The sequence below is a fragment of the Oncorhynchus gorbuscha genome, linkage group LG14 (genome assembly GCF_021184085.1).
Source record: "Oncorhynchus gorbuscha isolate QuinsamMale2020 ecotype Even-year linkage group LG14, OgorEven_v1.0, whole genome shotgun sequence".
In the NCBI taxonomy this organism is placed as follows: domain Eukaryota; kingdom Metazoa; phylum Chordata; class Actinopteri; order Salmoniformes; family Salmonidae; genus Oncorhynchus; species Oncorhynchus gorbuscha.
In genome coordinates this window covers 25,021,353-25,039,326 of record NC_060186.1, presented here as the reverse complement: position 1 = coordinate 25,039,326, position 17,974 = coordinate 25,021,353, and the positions used below count along the sequence as shown (strand labels likewise).

At 43.1% G+C, this 17,974-nt stretch overlaps 2 protein-coding genes across 4 annotated transcripts in view; both read left to right on the top strand.

The window, feature by feature from the left end:
• Window positions 1-937: 937 nt before the first annotated feature.
• Window positions 938-7,389, top strand: LOC123994683 (peroxisomal succinyl-coenzyme A thioesterase-like). Of its 3 annotated transcripts, none has more exons than XM_046297583.1 (10): window positions 938-1,080; window positions 1,465-1,667; window positions 4,088-4,187; window positions 4,297-4,654; window positions 4,865-4,984; window positions 5,125-5,216; window positions 5,350-5,443; window positions 5,509-5,589; window positions 6,076-6,217; window positions 6,327-7,389. In XM_046297583.1, the coding sequence occupies exons 2-10, from the start codon at window positions 1,478-1,480 to the stop codon at window positions 6,455-6,457; spliced, it is 1,308 nt and encodes a 435-aa protein (XP_046153539.1). In that variant the 5' UTR covers window positions 938-1,080; window positions 1,465-1,477; the 3' UTR covers window positions 6,458-7,389. The 3 variants fall into 3 exon arrangements, with proteins under 3 accessions (XP_046153539.1, XP_046153538.1, XP_046153537.1); XM_046297582.1 differs by having other exon boundaries at window positions 994-1,268; XM_046297581.1 differs by having other exon boundaries at window positions 994-1,344.
• A 1,177-nt stretch (window positions 7,390-8,566) lies between these two features.
• Window positions 8,567-17,974, top strand: part of LOC123994682 (laminin subunit beta-1-like) — a 38,575-nt gene continuing 29,167 nt past the window's right edge. Inside the window, exons 1-3 of the mRNA XM_046297580.1 lie at window positions 8,567-8,751; window positions 9,452-9,624; window positions 14,049-14,187. Of these exons, the coding sequence (XP_046153536.1) occupies window positions 8,721-8,751; window positions 9,452-9,624; window positions 14,049-14,187 (343 nt within the window). The 5' untranslated portion in view covers window positions 8,567-8,720. The remainder of the gene's footprint in view (window positions 8,752-9,451; window positions 9,625-14,048; window positions 14,188-17,974) is intronic.

The following is a 17,974-nucleotide window of genomic DNA, read 5'->3' as shown; positions in this document are numbered from 1 at the left end:
TGCAAAACTACCATTCCAGTGTTTTACTTGCTATATTGTATTTAATTTGCCACCATGGCCTTTTTTGCCTTTACCTCCCTTCTCACCTCATTTGCTCACATTGTATATATACTTGTTTATACTGTATTATTGTCTGTATGTTTGTTTTACTCCATGTGTAACTCTGTGTCGTTGTATCTGTCGAACTGCTTTGCTTTATCTTGGCCAGGTCGCAATTGTAAATGAGAACTTGTTCTCAACTTGCCTACCTGGTTAAATAAAGGTAAAATAAATAAATAAAATGTACATAATGTGTTCACTGAAATTTATGAACACACATTTCAGGATGGGGCATAATATTTTGTAGGTTAAACTATTCAAAAGATAGAGCCACGTATTGCAGCCTGGTCTTATATACTAGATGTAACATAATTAAACGAAATCCGGGAGACTGAAATTAATATGTGTTACAGTTGTTATGGTTACATAAAACAGATAGTTACTTGTCAGGGTGGATGGGTGGGCCTATAACACCGACGTCTAACAACCGAAAACGTTCGCAAATTCGAATCTCATCACAGAAAACTTTAGCATTTTACCTACTTAGCAACTTTTCCACTAGTTTTTAGCTTACTTAGCATGTTAGCTAACCCTTTTTAGCTAATCTTTCCTCTAACCCAACTCCTAAACTTAATCCTAACCCCTAGCCTAGCTAACGTTAGCCAGCTATTTAATGTTAGCCATCTATCTACAATTTGTAACATATCATATGTCCTGCAAATTCGTAACATATTCTACATCTTTTGCAATCGCCGCTGGTGATTTGCATAAAGTTGGGAAAAGTTTATATTTTCCACCGCCTCCCTCACCCAAAGGTCCCCTGCCCTCTCTGCTTTCCTTCCATTGAAATTAGTGTATCATGAGGGTAGACTTTTGAGGTTAATTATACTTTTATATTACGTGAGGAACTTTTATTTTGAAAATGTCAGAAATTCAGAGACCCGGAACTACCGTTTTAGTGTTGCTGACTGACGCTTATTAAGCAGACCCTTTTACCAACCAGTGCGTAAACCCAAGTCTAAGTTGTTTTTAACCGGTGAAGTAAGTAACAGTCCTTTGAGAAAAATCTTGCCGCCTTTGTGAAGATGAATCATGCATAGGTCTACAGTTCATCGCTATGGGTTTCTAGTTGCTGTAACTTTGTGAGCAGTGCCACACGGACTTTGTACTTTCCTGCACGAGTATCTACTCGCACCAGAATTATGTAACTACACAGAGCGGTTTTCTATGTAAGCATGTCTTTGACTTGTCATTGTCGAATAACTTAGTCTAGGTAAATGTGGACACTTTGAGATCTCAGCTGATGTAAGAAGGGCTATATAAATACATTTGATTTGATTTTCACAGGTTAAAGCCAAGACAAATGGGATGTCAATCCCACCATCTTTACCAATGTTTGTTTGATTTCTGTCTTTTTTTCTACAGGTGTTTGTCCACCATGGTTGGGACTTTCCCGCTTCTGTCAGTGCAGCCAACGCGGGGGCTCGTGGATGAGAAGATCCAGGTAGTTGTGAGGAATTTACCTCCAGCGCTCTCGGTGACACTGCATTCCCTTCATCACTCTGAGGATAATGACTTTTGGGAGTCATTCGGCCATTACACCAGCGACGGCCAAGGCATGGTGACAGGTAGGTTTGTGACCGCCGACCGGGCTTACAGACCGTGTTCTTGGATGTAGCCGTGGCCTAACTTCTGTATGAAATCCCATACTCTTGTTTAATTCAATTACGTTGTCCTGGTGGTTGCCAATAAGATCAGCATGCGCTGTAACATTACATTTACATTTAAGTCATTTAGCAGACGCTCTTATCCAGAACGACTTACAATGAGATGCTGGCCAATGTTTTTGCCTGCTAGTTTGCCCTCTATTGCTATCAAGTTAGTACAACATCACAGCAAACCTTGAGTAAAGGATGCCAAAATAGATGTTATTAAAACCAATATGGTTGTTGTGAAGGTCATGCAGTGGACCTGTCGTCCTGAGTAGGATCAGTCTTAAAATGCAACACTGTGAAAGGCGTGACCAATGAACACGCCCAAGCACATTAATGCCAAGTTCAATACAACTGAACTCTGAAATTGGAAATATTCGACTTCAGTGTGTTCAAGGCAACTGGGACGAGCTCCGACTAGGACAAATCATTGAAAATTGTCAATCAACCTTGGAATTCCAAGTCGGGAACTCGGCCTCTTTCTAGAGCTCTGACTTTCTTACCTGAAGATCACTGATGTCATTATTTGACCTCTGTTTTTTTCACAGAGTTCCCAGTTGTTTTGAAAGCCCCATTCAGTGTGCTTGGGACTTTTTAAAAAATTAACCATTGTTCTTTACTGAGTAAAATAATTTCTTATTTACAATGACGGCCTACAAAACCCGGACGACGGGATGGGGATTTAACGCCCTATAGGATCCCAATCACAGCCGGTTGTGATGCAGCCAGGAATCGAACCAGGGTGTCTGTAGTGACGCCTCTAGCACTGAGATGCAGTGCCTTAGACAGCTGCGCCATTCGGGAGCCCCAGTCCACAGACAACTGACTAGCGGTCGACCGATTTAATCGGCATGGCCGATTTTCAAGATTTCATAACAATCGGTAATCAGCCTTTTTGGATGCCGATTACATTGCAATCCACGAGGAGACTGCGTGTTAGACTGACCACCTGTTACGTGAGTGCAGCATCAAAAGGACCTTGTGGCTCCTCGCAGCCACGGTAAGTTGCTAGCTAGCATCTTATATAAAAATTTTAAAAAATGATCTTCACAATCACTAGTTAACTACATGATTGATGATATTACTAGGTTAATCAATCAATGCGGTGCCTGTTAATTTATCATTAATTTATCATTTAATCACAGCCTACTTCAACTTTGCCAAACGGGTGATGATTTAACAATCGTTGCACAAATGTACCTAACCATAAACATCAATGCCTTTCTTAAAATCAATACACAGAAGTATATATTTTTAAACATGCATATTTTGTTAAAAGAAGTTCATGTTAGCAGGCAATATTAACTAGGGAAATTGTGTCACTTCTCTTGCGTTCAGTGCAAGCAGAGTCAGGGTATATGCAGCTGTTTGGGCCGCCTGGCTCGTTGCGAACTGTGTGAAGACCATTTCTTCCTAACAAAGACCGTAATTAATTTGCCAGAATTTTACATAATTATGACACAACATAGATTGTGCAATGTAACAGTAATATTTAGACCTAGGGATGCCATCCGTTAGATAAAATATGGAACGGCTCCGTATTTCACTGAAAGAATAAACGTTTTGTTTTCGAAATTATGGTTTCCGGATTTGACCTATTAATGACCTAAGGCTCGTATTTCTGTCTGTTTCTTCTATTATAATTAAGTCTATGATTTGAAAGAGCAGTCTGACTGAGCGGTGGTAAGCATTCATTCAAACAGCACTTTACTCCGTTTGCCAGCAGCTCTTAGCAATGCTTGAAGCACAGCACTGTTTGACTTCAAGCCTATCAACTCCCGAGATTAGGCTGGCAATACTATAGTGCCTATAAGAACATGCAAAGGTATATGAAATAGAAATGGTATAGAGAGAAATAGTCGATGAGTTATAATTCCTAGAATATTGAAGACTCATGTTAAAAGGAACCACCAGCTTTCATATGTTCTCATTTTCTGAGCAAGGAACTTAAGCGTTAGCTTTTTTTACATGACACATATTGCACTGTTACTTAACACTGTTTCTGCATGATTTAAACCAAATTGAACATATTGTATTATTTATTTGAGACTAAATTGATTGATTTATGTATTAAGTTAAAATAAGTGTTAATTCAGTATTGTTATAATTGTCATTAATTACAAACATATAAAATCGGCAGATTAATCAGTATCAGCTTTGTTTGTTCCTCCAATAATCTGTATCGGTGCTGAAAAATCATAATCAGTCAACCTCTACAACTGACGTCTCTGAAAAAATGAGCTCCGAGTAGGAAAAAAATAGTTTTGAATGGTCATCCAACTCCGAAGTCCAAGTCAGGAACTCCAGCCTCTTTCTCTTTTCTGTTGTTTATGTAGTTGCTAAGGATGCCAGTCTTGGAGGAACATATGAAGGAGCAGAGCCCATGGGTCTACTGTGGAGCATGCAGCCTGTTCCAGGCAGTCGGACAGGCCTCAGGTAATACACCAATGCAATTCAATATTTGCGGTCAATTTTACATAGGATAAACGCATCATTTAGGGTGACCGGGCCCGGCTGGACAAGTCAAACTCTCTCTGTCTCTCAGGTTGAGAAAGATGGATGTCCTCACTCCTATGGTGGTACACATCTCTGTGTACAGTGGGCACATGACTGAGGGCTTCAGCAAGCAGTCTCCTCTAGCGACCGTTGTCACAGAACGATGGTACATGGCACCGGGTGTGTGCAGAATTGACATCAGGGAACATGGAGTCCGAGGGACCCTCTTTTTACCCCCAGGTCCTGGACCCTTCCCTGGGGTGTTGGATATGTGGGGAGGGGGTGGGGGGCTGGTGGAGTACCGCTCTGGCCTCCTGGCGTCACACGGTTTTGTTTCCATGGCGCTAGAGTACCTTTCCCATGACAAGAACAGAACCTCAGACATCGAATCAAAAACCTACTTTGAGGTAAGTCTCATACTGTGTGTGTGCCTACATGCTTGTGCTTGTCTTAATGTTCATAAACGGCCCTGAGAGGGCAGAGTCCTCCTGTGACCCATTACCCAGACTCACTGTTATATTACATCACCTCACGTTATATTACATCACATCCGCTACATTGGATCCTACATTGTAGCCTTATCACTTGAACTTGAGCTCAATCTCTTTGTTATGTAGAAAGCGTTCAGGATTGTGCAGGAGCACCCCCTGGTGATGAAGGACAGAGTTGCTCTGTTTGGTCTCTCCTTAGGCGTGTCTATCGCCCTCAACTTGGCAGCCTACTCCAAAGACATCAGCGTGAGCCTCTCCCTCCTACTCTCCTCGTTTTCCTCCAGATTGGAGCTTTGTATTTATAGAGTGAATTCAGATTCAGTAATCGTTATTGTCCCAACACTGACCATGTGTATATGCTTATGAGTTTACTGTGTGTATTCCAGCCCAAATGCTTTGTGTGTATCAGTGGGAGTCACGTCAACCCTGTCAACCCTGTCAACAAGGTTATCGGCGAGGTGTTTAGAAAGATGAACAAGTGAGTGGTGTGAGTATGATGAATAAACCCAAAACTGTTCAAAGTGAAGGTGTAAAGTACCGTGATTATGAAGCTTGTGACATACAGCCCAAGTGAAGATATAGAGACTAAAAACACAATGATTTATTGCCAGGGATGGGCATAAGATCCGATTTGATGAAGAGGGCCGTGTGGTCTGGAGAGACGTCATTCTGCCCATCCCAACCGACCTTGGAGAGAAAGTGGATGTAAGTCAACACACACAAACACCCACACTGTGGGGTTGTCTACTCATTGCCGTGTCTTCTGACAGATGGGGAGGATAAAGTGTCCATTGATGTTGGTCGTCGGGGAGGATGATCAGAACTGGGCCACAGTGGAGTCTGCTAAGGACGTGAGTACACACACAAACATGATTACAAGCTTCCTATGAAATCAATAATTGTGATTGATGCTGAATGTGACCTCTGACCTGTGTGGGAGCAAAACTCATGACTATGATTACATTTCCAATATTAGCAGCATCTAGGCTTTCCACTTTGAAGAGCTGAGACAGAATGGCTATATAAGGAATGGAACATATATTAACAAGCAAGTTCTGAGATGAAAATAAAATAATGGAGAAAGGTCAAGGGAAGCTATTTTCATATAGAGGGAGGGGACTCTATACGTTATGCAAAGACAGAATCCTATAAAGGCAGGACTCTGTAATAACAGAAGTTAGTCTCTTTCCATGGAGGGGCTCGGCTCTGTTACGTTTGTGATAGGGTCCTTCCATGGAAGGGCTCAGCTTTGCTACTTTGTATTAAAGTCTATATTGAATTCGCAAGTTCTTGTAAGAGTGTTCTATTTCTGAGACAATTTTCCACGACACCTGCAGATGACCCAGATGATGCGTGCAGCGGGTAACGAGCACCTGCTGACCATTCTACAATACCCTGATGCTGGACACCTCATTGAGCCGCCCTACACACCCCACTTCAGAGCCAGCAACTTCATAATGCAGCAAACACGACAGAAAGGTACTGTACACACAACTTCCACCTATAGTATACACACCTGAACTAAGAGATATATATATATATAACCAATTGTTCACTCCCAATGTAATAATGATGGTGTGTGTTGCAGTGATCATGTTATGGGGAGGGTACACCAAGCCGCATGCCGATGCTCAGGAAGACTGTTGGGAGAAGATCCTTAGCTTCCTACGGCAACACCTCTACCCCAGCCCTGACTCTGTGCCTAAGGCCAAGCTGTGATGTCACAACCAAAGAGCATGAAGGACCTAGTATGATTGACTAAGCTATAACTTAAAATATAAAGTGTTAATGTATTTTTTAATTTAAGTCTAATTATTTTAGTGGGTGGGAGGGTTCTTCTAAGCTAATAATTATACATAACATCATTATTTTTGCGAGACAGGATTCTCGATACCACTCTAACGACCAAGTGAAGAATCGTATAGTGTGTGACCCCTGTCTTGCCATGTCATTTAGTGAGCGCACCACTGCGTTGTCAAGACTTAAAAACGTCAGGAAAGACAGTCGTTTAATGTGACAGGCTCAGCGATAGGATTTGGAAATTTGTGTGGTGTACACTTGGTTTTAGCTATTCTTTTTTTTATTACTTAAAATATTGAATTTGGTCTTTAGAAACACACTGAATATAACACATTCATAAATGGCAAAAAAAAGACATTCCTTATGATATATTTTTGGACTAAGATTTTTTTTGTGAGAAGACCAATTTTTTTTTTTGATGTCTCTGTCTGACAAACACCACTGTAGCTCAGTCACCTTCCACCTCAGATGTGGAATGTCGACATAGGCGGATGGGGTGGATTGAGAGACAGCCCAAGATAAAAAATAAAAAACAGATGTATCTTAAACTGACAGTATTTTGGGTGCATCAATATACTCTTAAGGATGAATATTTATGAAATGAGTGAGAGTCATCAGATCCAGTGGACACAGCTGTACAACATAACTCGAGGGCTGATGAGGAGTGTCCACAATAGTGGGTCAGAGTCTCTCATTCACTGAACTGTATGAGTTTCAACCTGCCAATAGTGTTAACACCTGTGCCTGAAACCTAACTGCCATAGTACACAGATGATTGATTCTATTTTTTGATTCATGAGGAAATGTATTGTCTATGATGATTATAATAAATCGGAGGAGGATGAACAATATGTTGTTATTGAGAGCATGAGAGAGCTATTTGGCATGTCTCTTGCAGTTCTTCAATATTCCACACGAGGGTGATGTATGCACATGGCACGTATAGTTGTGGTCAATTGCTGAGTCTTGGGGCTGTATTCCAAATGTCTCAAGAGTAGGAGTGTTGATCTTGTATAAGGATCCCCCTGTCCATTTAATCTTATTATGATCTGAAAGCCAGAACTGATCCTAGATCAGCACTCCTGCTCTGAGATGTTTCATACATAGGTTGCAGTCTAAACCCGGGTTTCCAAAACTAGTGCATGTTTTGGTTTTTGAACTACAACTACACAGCCGACTCAAATAACCAACTCACTAAATTTAGATTATTTGAATCAGCTGTGTAGTGCTAGGTTAAAAACCAAAATGTGCACCCAGGTGGGACCTCGGACTGAGTTTGGGAAATCCTGGTCTAAATTTTAAAATAAACCCCATTGAACTTGATGAATAGGGTGTCTTAAAAAACGAATAAACACGTCTTGATTTTACCATTCAAAATTCAGACAAAATCCAGGCAAATTACTTCAGCACTGAGGGAATCATCTTTAACTTTCAGTGTTCTGGGAGATGCTGTGTCTATTTTCCTGAAGGGTAACTATGGGCACCTGCCTCGGTTGCCATTTGCCATAACTGTGTCCAACTCAACGACAAGCATGTCCAGGGTTTAGCCCAATAGGGGATTGAATCTGAAAAATCTAGGATTTTTCAGCTATCACCCATCTGTGCCCAACTGCTAAATAAGCCCCCCCACTACAAAATACAGGAAATGGCCCCTGTGTGTCCCTCTGCCCGACAGAGACGGATGTGGAGTTCTGCGTTTGACATGGTAAAGTACCCAACTATCCTTCTGGGGTCAGTCAGAAGATCCGTGAAGTTGATCGTGTGAAACATGGCAGGTAATGTATGTGCAGCAGTGCATTCCAGAGCTACACCGATGTCTGTCTGACCTACAGACCGACTGATATGCTCTTATGTTCTCAGTAGCCTAAACAAGCCTACTGGCCACAACTTTTGATTTGACAACACACCTAGGGCAGTCTGTTGACTTATCTCGAGATGTAAAGTAATTTACTTGTATTATTTAATCAAAGACAGTCCTGGCTGAATGTGATGCGCTTGTCTTCGTTAGCACGCTGCGCTGCATACCCAGGCTGGAGGGTTGGGACTCGGGAACGCGTGGGGTGTGTAGTTGGGGGCTCGCCAGGACCTCCTAGAACAGAGTTACACAGACACACGCACGCAACTGCATCAGGACTTGCCAAAAACCACCCGACGGATAAATATCAATGTTTAACACTCGAAAATGTTGATATTGCTCATCACATCACTTTTGAGTAAGTATTGTTTTTACATGGAAGTGTTTTCGTCTTTTCCTACTGCGCAGGTAGCTAGCTAAAGTATTCTCGATGCATTTGAGGCGTAGCCAAAAGCCAAGTATTGTCTTAAGAGGAAAAGTCAAATGTGAAGAGATCCAATAGAGGATTTTATTTTCTGTTGCCGTCAAAGTTTCATTTCACTGTTACTTTTCACTGTCACTTATTCAGGACCATGGATACCCTATAATGAGGAACTGTAAGCCATTATTTAAACATCCTAAATGTGTTCAACAGTTTATACATGTCAGATGTCTCAGTCCACTATGTTTTGGGCACATCATTTTCAACTAGCTATCGTTTACAGGGGCTGTTTAGTGCAGTCAATAACTGTTTCCCACAGTCGCTGTTGTTCCCGAACATAGCAGCCTGTTTTCATAAACAGTCCCGCCACAGGGATCGATTGGAAAGATCGTCCATGTGATTTCAATTAAATTAACTGGAAGCCTATCTTGTGACCGTTATGTTTTTATACCCAGTGAAGCATTAGACTAAAGGGAGCCTGTGGTAAATCGAAAATAAAAATATTTGTACAGATTTTTAACTGTGGAACAGTTTAGGTATATACCATAATAGTTGCATGGAGAGTTATACTCCAGGCATGTTTTGCTCGCCCGTGCAGCATCATCAGCTACACTCAAATGTTGTTTCTGTCCGGCAGCCCTCTGGTGGCGGTCCTTTGCGCAGCTGCCGGAGTTTGGGGATGTGTGCACTGAGGGGAGCTGCTACCCCGCCACCGGGGACCTTCTGATCGGCCGTGCGCACCAGCTCACAGCCTCTTCCACCTGCGGCATTGAGAAGCCTGAACGCTTTTGCATTGTTGGTCACCTGGAGGTAAGACACCTCACACCTGGGTCACAGATAGGTGTACTACACCTAGACAGGGTGGGCATAAGCAGTTGCTTAGGCTCCCCAGCCGCCATAAGCGGTTGCTTATTTATGATCTCAGCCTGGTTCTCAACTGTTGAGAGTTTGAATAGTAGAATACACAAGGTGCAATTTTGAAATGTGGTTGTGACTCCGCCGTTTTAACTGACAGTCACTCAATTAGCACCTTTCAGAAAAACATTTTTTAGATTGTTAAATTAGTCTAGCCAGCTAATTTAACTTGAGTTTAATTTGAGTTTATTTTATTTTTTACAGGGACAGTGCACATTAATCAACATTTCAATAAAAGTGCAGTTTTTTGCCAGCCGGCTAATTTTCAACAGCAGTCCCTGGGCAGGTTATTAAAAACATTTACAATATAGACAATCATTGAGCAGTGAGCACACGCAGAGCAACATAGGACAAGCAAGACATAGCATACAGACAGAGCAACATAGGACAAGCAAGACATAGCATACAGACATAGCAACATAGGACAAGCAAGACATAGCATACAGACAGAGCAACATAGGACAAGCAAGAGATGGCATACAGACAGAGCAACATAGGACAAGCAAGACATGGCATACAGACAGAGCAACATAGGACAAGCAAGACATAGCATACAGACAGAGCAACATAGGACAAGCAAGACATAGCATACAGACAGAGCAACATAGGACAAGCAAGACATAGCATACAGACAGAGCAACATAGGACAAGCAAGACATAGCATACAGACAGAACAACACACAGCTTGTAGTAGGGGAGAGCTGGGATGAAAGTAACACACCCATTTTCTCAGATAAAACAGAAGCTAGAATGAAGTAGTGAAGTCACCACGTTCCTAATGAGAAGGACGAGCTCCCTGCAAAAACAACTGGCCAGTCCAACCATGTTTCCCTTTGTTATAAAAATAATTTTTTTTAGCGCAATGTAAGTAAAAACACAGACTTGGAAGTTAATTGGGGGGGTTGTATGGTTGTTTAAGGTTCCACATGTCATTTTCTTAACCCATCTAGTGACTAAATCCCGGCAGACTGTAGGTTTCAAGTATCATGCTAGATATCCTTGGGTGTTAGCCTGGGTGCAGTTATAGCAGAGACGGTTGTGACGAAAGTAACACAATGTTAGCTGATGACCTGGAATAAAATAAAATGTGTAAGCACAAGGCCATTGTCTCCTCTAGTTCATATTGCTTTTATAATGTTTGCAAAATATCAACATGTGACTGAAGGTTTGAAAATGATATATGATGTCATTAGCATTAGCCTTAATCAATTGAATTGTAGGATCAGCTTCTCAGGTAAGCTTTTATGGACAGGTTAGTGGATAGAAATATATATCTTTATGATTCTGGGGGTCAATTACCTCGTGTCAAGCCATGGAAATGTGATTAGCATGATGAGTTTGCAGTTTGTGAAGAGAATAAAAACATTTATTCTATCAAGACATGAGTGCGCATGACAAGGACAGCTGGAGCACACCTGATTGGTAGGGCTACGCATGAATAGTCATTGAAAATGGTGAAAATCATCTACTACATCCCCATTAAAGTGAGATGAGAAAGTTATGGTTGAGGAAGTTATGGTTAACGTACAATGCATTCAGAAAGTATTCAGACCCCTTGATCGGTCCCAAATTTTGTTACGTTACAGCCTAATTCTAAAATGGATTTTTTTTAAATGCGAAAACAGGTTTTTTTTTTTTTTTGAAAAAAATATATACAAAACAGAAACAGAAACTTTGTTATGAGACTTGAAATTGAGCTCAGGTGCATCCTGTTTCCATTGATCATCCTTGATGTTTCTACAATTTCATTGCAGTCCACCTGTGGTAAATTCAATTGTTTGGACATGATTTGGAAAGGAACACACCTGTCTATATCAGGTCCCACAGTTGACAATGCATGTCAGAACAAAAACCAAGCCATAAGGTTGAAGGAATTTCATTTTGAGGAGGCACAGATCTGGGTAAGTTTAGCAAAACATTTCTACAGCATTGAAGGTCCCCAAGAACAGAGAGGCCTCATCATTCTTAAATGGAAGAAGTTTGGAACCACCAAGACTCTTTCTAGAGCTGGCCACCCCGGCCAAACTGAGTAATCGGGGGAGAAGGGCCTTGGTCAGGGAGGTGACCAAGAACCCGATGGTCACTCTGACAGAGCTCCAGAGTTCCTCTGTAGAGATGGGAGAACCTTCCAGAAAGACAACCATCTCTCTGCAGCACTCCACCAATCAGGCCTTCATGGTAGAGTGACCAGAAGGCAGTCACTCCAGATTGGAGTTGCCAAAAGGAATCTAAAGGACTCTTAGACCATGTGAAACGAGATTCTCTGGTCTGATGAAACCAAGATTGAACTCATTGGGCTGAATGCCAAGCGTCATGTCTGGAAGAAACCTGGCACCATTCTTATGTTGAAGCATGGTGGTGGCAGCATCATGATGAGGGGATGTTTTTCAGCGGCAGTGACTGGGAGACTAGTCAGGATCTAGGGACAGATGAATGGAGCAAAGAACAGAGAGATCCTTGATGAGAACCTGCTCCAGAGTGCTCAAGACCTCAGACTTGGGCGAAGGTTCACCTTCCAACAGAACAACGACCCTAAACACACAGCCAAGACGATGCAGGAGTGGCTTCGGGACAAGTCTCTTAATGTCCGTGAGTGGCCCAGTCAGAGCCCTGACTTGAACCTGATCAATCATCTCTTGAGAGACCTGAAAATAGCTGCGCAGCGACACTCGCCATCCAACCTGACAGAGCTTAAGAGGATCTGCAGAGAAGAATGGGAGAAACTCCCCAAATACAGGTGTGTCAAGCTTGTAGCGTCATACCCAACAAGACTCAAGTAAAGGGTCTGAATACTTATGTATATGTGATATTTCTGTTTTTATTTATAATACATTTGCAAACATTTCTAAAAACCTGTTTTTTAGTTTGACATTATGGGATATTGTGTGTAGATTTATGACAGAAAAATAAACATTTGAATCCATTTTAGAATAAGGCTGTAACGTAACAATGTGGAAATAGTCATGGGGTCTGAATACTTTTAGAATGCACTATAGCTATTTTGTGATACATTAATAGACTAAAATGGAAGGCAAAATAATGTTGTTGCATTGCGATGTTGACGCATGGTTCATTTTCATACATTTCGAACCTATATCATTAATTATTCAAATTGACACAAACATGAAATGATGGCTGATGGTACATTTGTTGAAAGTAACGAGCATTACAAACCAGTAGCATGGAGATGAGACCGATATTGTGCACTTCTCGCCCGCTGTTACTCCTGCCCCGCCGGCAGGTACAAAAGTAACATTGTAGCTCTATTCTCGGTCTATTTCATTTCAGGTCATTTAACCTAGAAATCATGGCAAAGGGTAGCTACTTTGAAGAATTTCAAATATAAAATATATTTTGATTTGTTTAATCCTTTTTTAAGGTTTGTGTATGATTCCATATGTGTTCATTCATAGTTTATGTCTTATTATTATTATACAATGTAGAAAATAGTAAAAATAAAGAAATCCTTGAATGTGTAGGTGTGTCAACTTCTGACTGGTACTGTACATGATCAACACTTAATTGTGTTGCAAAAAAATAGTGTAATGGTGTAGTACAGTGTAATGTTTTGGCAATTTGAGTGTACGAGAGAGACTCTATGGAATTGTGCTGCGTAGGAGTCTTGGCATTTCCCTCCACAATAAGCATTGTGTGCCACACAGTCACCGCCCTGTGTGCTTATAATGGGGAGAGAGCGTGATCGGGAGTATTCCGTTATTTCAGAATGTGAAGGGGGTGGTTATGGGCTGTGGAACGATTAACGAAACATTGGAACATTCTAGGATGAGTCATCGTAACGAGGAGGAGAACGGGGGATGAGGAGAAGAGCCCCCCTGAGGGTCTAGTGCCAAAAAATCTGGGAGCAGTCTTTGCTTACAGGGGAGTGGGAGCTGTACCAGCAGTTGATCACATTTCAACACAGTAAAAACTTGAGTGTGCAGATAGATTAGACAGCAACCGCTTGAATAAAATTAGAATGTTGTGAAAGTCACACTGTGAGGTTGTGAAATCTTCACTCACACACATGTTGGAAAGATACAGTGCAGAGAGTAGGATATGTGTGTGTGTGGAAGACAGAATTCAGAATCCGTGTGTGTAGGCCAAACCATCTGGAGAGCAGACAAACCTGCTGCTAAGAGGGGTAGTGAACCTAGAGAGTAGAATAAACTATCTACACTACAGGATATACACACACGCACAGACAATGGTGATGACAGACTGGGTGGTAATATATGTACTCTTGCTCTATAATCAGAGGTGAATGATCATGTTCTTCACAGTACTGAGGCATTTTCTCTCTCTCCTCCCTCTCTCTGTAGGAGGAGAAGAAGTGTTTTGTGTGTGACTCCAGGGAGATGTATGATGAGAGGCTGAACCACACAACCAGCCACAGCATCGAAAACTTGGTCACCACCTTTGCCCCCAACCGCCTCAAGACCTGGTGGCAGTCTGAGAATGGTGAGAATGTGGGTGTGGGTGGGTGTCTGTGTGGTCATGTTTTTGGTTTTACTAGTAAATTAAGGAACATTCAGACAAGTGGGGACATTTCGCCGGTCCCCTCAAGGGTTAGGTTTAGGTTTACAAGTAGGGTTAGGGTATGGACATCACATATTGAACATGGAACGAGGGAGAGCTCGGTTTGTCGCTTTGAAAGTCTCTGAAAAAGTGTTCTATTGAAAAAGTTTGGTTACTAGCTACCTTTGTGAATTTGGATCCCGTGACGAGGTTAGCCTCAGTTTCTGGGACCACTAATATCTTTCCAGAGATCCTGCCAACCTAAAGTTTGAAGAGCTGCTTGGCATAGCAAGGTTTCCTTGACAGCTTGAACACAGTCCGCGATGCGGTTAGACCTTGTGGCTGGGACTGCGGATTGTGGCCGTCTAAATCCCTGGTGGTTGTTTCTGTTTAAATCTGCCCTGCGATCGGCCCTGTCTGGAACTGCGTGGTGTACCAGCGTTGTCCTACATTGCTACCATGGCATCCAAAGCCAAAGGTGGAAGGTATGGAGAGGACGGTGTTTCTCTATCACAGGTGATTGATCTTTTAAATGAACAAAAAATATTTTTACAAGCAGTTGTTAGAACAAAAGGAAAATAGCTTTTAAGAGCTTAGTCCAGATACTAATGGAGAGGTCTAGAAATGTAAGAACCGTTTGCAGTTCTCCAAGGGAGAGGTGTATGTCCTGAAAGAGACATGCAGCATGATGTGACAACAAACAAAGTCCTCTCGAGATGACATTAGCATGAGTCCTTATTAACAATGACTGGGAAAACGGACTATTTAGGGGGACAATCCAGGAGGAATACCATGGTTGTGGACGGCATACCAGAGTCTTCACATGAGAACTGGGCCGAGTCTGAAAAGTATGAAAAATGGTCACTGAAAAGCTGCAGATGGATCATACGGAGATTGAGGTGGAGCGAGCCCACAGGTCTGGAAAGCATGTAACCCGGCCCAGGTGACAGACCCAGACCGATAGTGGTCAAGTTCCTGAGGTTTAAGGCTGTTCTGGAGAGAGCTAAGAACAGTGAGGAATCTTCCTCAAAGAAGACTTCTCTGAAGCTGTGCGCCAGAGGTGGGGAAAAGAACTTATCCCAGCTATGAAAGCTGCCAGAGAGCATGGGAACATTGCTTACATCTGCTACAACAGGTTCATTGTCCACCCTCCCTTGCAAAAACTTGGGAGAAATGACAGAGGCAAGAACTTTGAGGAATCTTCTTCAAGACCTGAAGCCCTCCCAAAAGACTGGGAGGAAGTTATGAAAGCTGCCAGAGAGCATGGGAACATTGCTTACATCTCCTACAACAGGCTCATTGTCAAACCTCCCTCCCAAAAGACTGGGAGGAATGAGAGAGCCAAGTCTCAGGGCCAGTAGCTTCAGCCCAACATCACACACACACACACACACATGAAAATATATATAGTTTTACTCCGATAAGCTACCAAGGAGATGCCTTAGAATAGCCCATATTAATATACGCTGAGTTTACAAAACATTAGTAATACCTTCCTAATATTGAGTTGCACAACGTTTTGCCCTCAGAACACTACGCTACACTGTGTTGAAAGCGTTCCACAGGGATGCTGGTTGTCGTGGGGATAGCATCAGCTAGGGGACCAGGAACCACCGGCCTGAGAATGGAGACATGAAAAGGTGAAATACGGTAGTGACTGGGAAGCTGTAACCTATTCATCACCTCGTTGACCCTCCGGAGAACCTTGAACGGCCCCACGAACCAGGGTCTCAGCGTGAGCATTGCTCCAGACTTCTTCTGTGTGCCTGAACCACTCATCAACCGCATGAGCTTCTCTCTGGCCCGGGGTCCACGGAGCCAGGGACGGCTGAAAACACAGAACACACTGGAAGGGGTCCACCCAATGGAGGAGTGATGTAGCGATTTCTGGGCGTACACCACCTATGGAAGGAATCGAGCCCACTCTCCCTGCCGGTCCTGACAGTGACTCCTCGGGAACCTCCCCAGCTCCTGGTTCATCTCCACCTGCCCCGTTGGACTGACATCTATACCCGGAAGTGAGGCTGACCGTGACCCCAAGCTTCTCCATATATCACATCCTCCCTCCACCTCTCTATCCCTCCCTCCCCCCATCCACCCCTATCTCTGTACTCCACAGACCTCCATCATCTCTCTATCCCTCCCTCCACCTCTCTATCCCTCCCTCTCTATCCCTCCCTCCACCTCTCTATCCCTTCCTCCATGGATATCTGTCACTCTCCATACCCATGATGTGAATTAGGGGCCACGGATGGAGACAATGTCCTCCAGAAGGTCATAATGCCGGAAGACCTGCTGGAATAGTGCTTCAGTGACCTGGAGAGCAGTAGGGAGACCAGAAAGAGGGATTAAATTATAGGATTTAGAAAATCTATCCACAACCACCAAAATGGTGGCGAAACCGTCAGAGGGGATATCAGTAACAAAGTAAATTGATAGATGGGACCAGGGACGTTGAGGCACAGGAAGGGGAAGGAGATTTCCTGCTGGAGCATTCCAGGTGGATTTAGTTTGAGCTCATACGGAACAGGAGTTGACGTCAGCAGCCTGCTCTTCGGGCTCCCATGCCTCAGCTGGCTCTACAGGTTCCCAGCTGGCTCTACAGGTTCCTGTGCCTCAGCTGGCTCTACAGGTTCCTGTGCCTCAGCTGGCTCTACAGGTTCCTGTGCCTAAGCTACAGGTTCCTGTGCCTCAGCTACAGGTTCCTGTGCCTCAGCTACAGGTTCCCGTGCCTCAGCTACAGGTTCCCGTGCCTCAGCTACAGGTTCCCGTGCCTCAGCTACAGGTTCCCGTGCCTCAGCTACAGGTTCCCGTGCCTCAGCTACAGGTTCCCGTGCCTCAGCTACAGGTTCCCGTGCCTCAGCTGGCTCTACAGGTTCCCGCGCCTCAGCTGGCTCTACAGGGTCCCGCGCCTCACCTGGCTATACAGGTTCCCGCGCCTCACCTGGCTATACAGGTTCCCGCACCTCAGCAGAAGCGACCGGCCCTCTGGTCGGCGACCTGTGGCTGGAGCCGCGTGTCAGGGAGGGGGTACTGTCACGTCTACTCCTGCTCCTCCTCTCTGGTGCTCGTTGTCGCCAGTCGTTTCATTACGCACACCTGCCACCATTGTTACGTGCACCTGACACTCACCTGGACTCCATCACCTTCCTGATTACCTTCCATATCTGTCACTCTGCACCTTTAGTTCTTTGTCCAGGTGTAATTGACTCTGTTTCATGTCTGTACGATTTCCGTGTTTCTTATTTTGTACTGTTCTATTTATTAGTACATTTGCACTCCCCGTACTTGCTTCCCGACTCCCAGCGTACACGTTACATCAACCAAATAGAGTGCATACCAATAGTGTTGGATCTGTGACATCCAAAGCAATAACAGTTTCCATTGGCTGTTGTGGCAATAACAAGGAAAACCAAAGTGCCAACGGTTGGGCCTAAAGTAATTGATAAAATATCATAAATGGTTGTAATACTGTAAATTTAAGAAATGTTGTGACTAAACTTAACAAAGATAAATGACATAAAACACAATGGAAAAATATTGTAGTACCGTAAATGAAATCATGGGCAGAAATCCCCACTACGTCGTTGATGGGTCATTTATAACTAAACCTTTTGATATTAGCAATCATTTCAGTAACTATTTCACTAGTAAAGTGGAAAAACTCAGAAGTGAAATGACAACATTGAACAGTGATCCATCATTTAAAAAATAAAAAATCTCATAATGA

Coding starts and splice junctions, on each gene's coding strand:
- LOC123994683 (XM_046297582.1), top strand. Junction 4,655..4,864: donor AATCAAAAACCTACTTTGAG/GTAAGTCTCATA, acceptor TTTGTTATGTAG/AAAGCGTTCAGGATTGTGCA. Junction 5,217..5,349: donor GTGTTTAGAAAGATGAACAA/GTGAGTGGTGTG, acceptor ATTTATTGCCAG/GGATGGGCATAAGATCCGAT.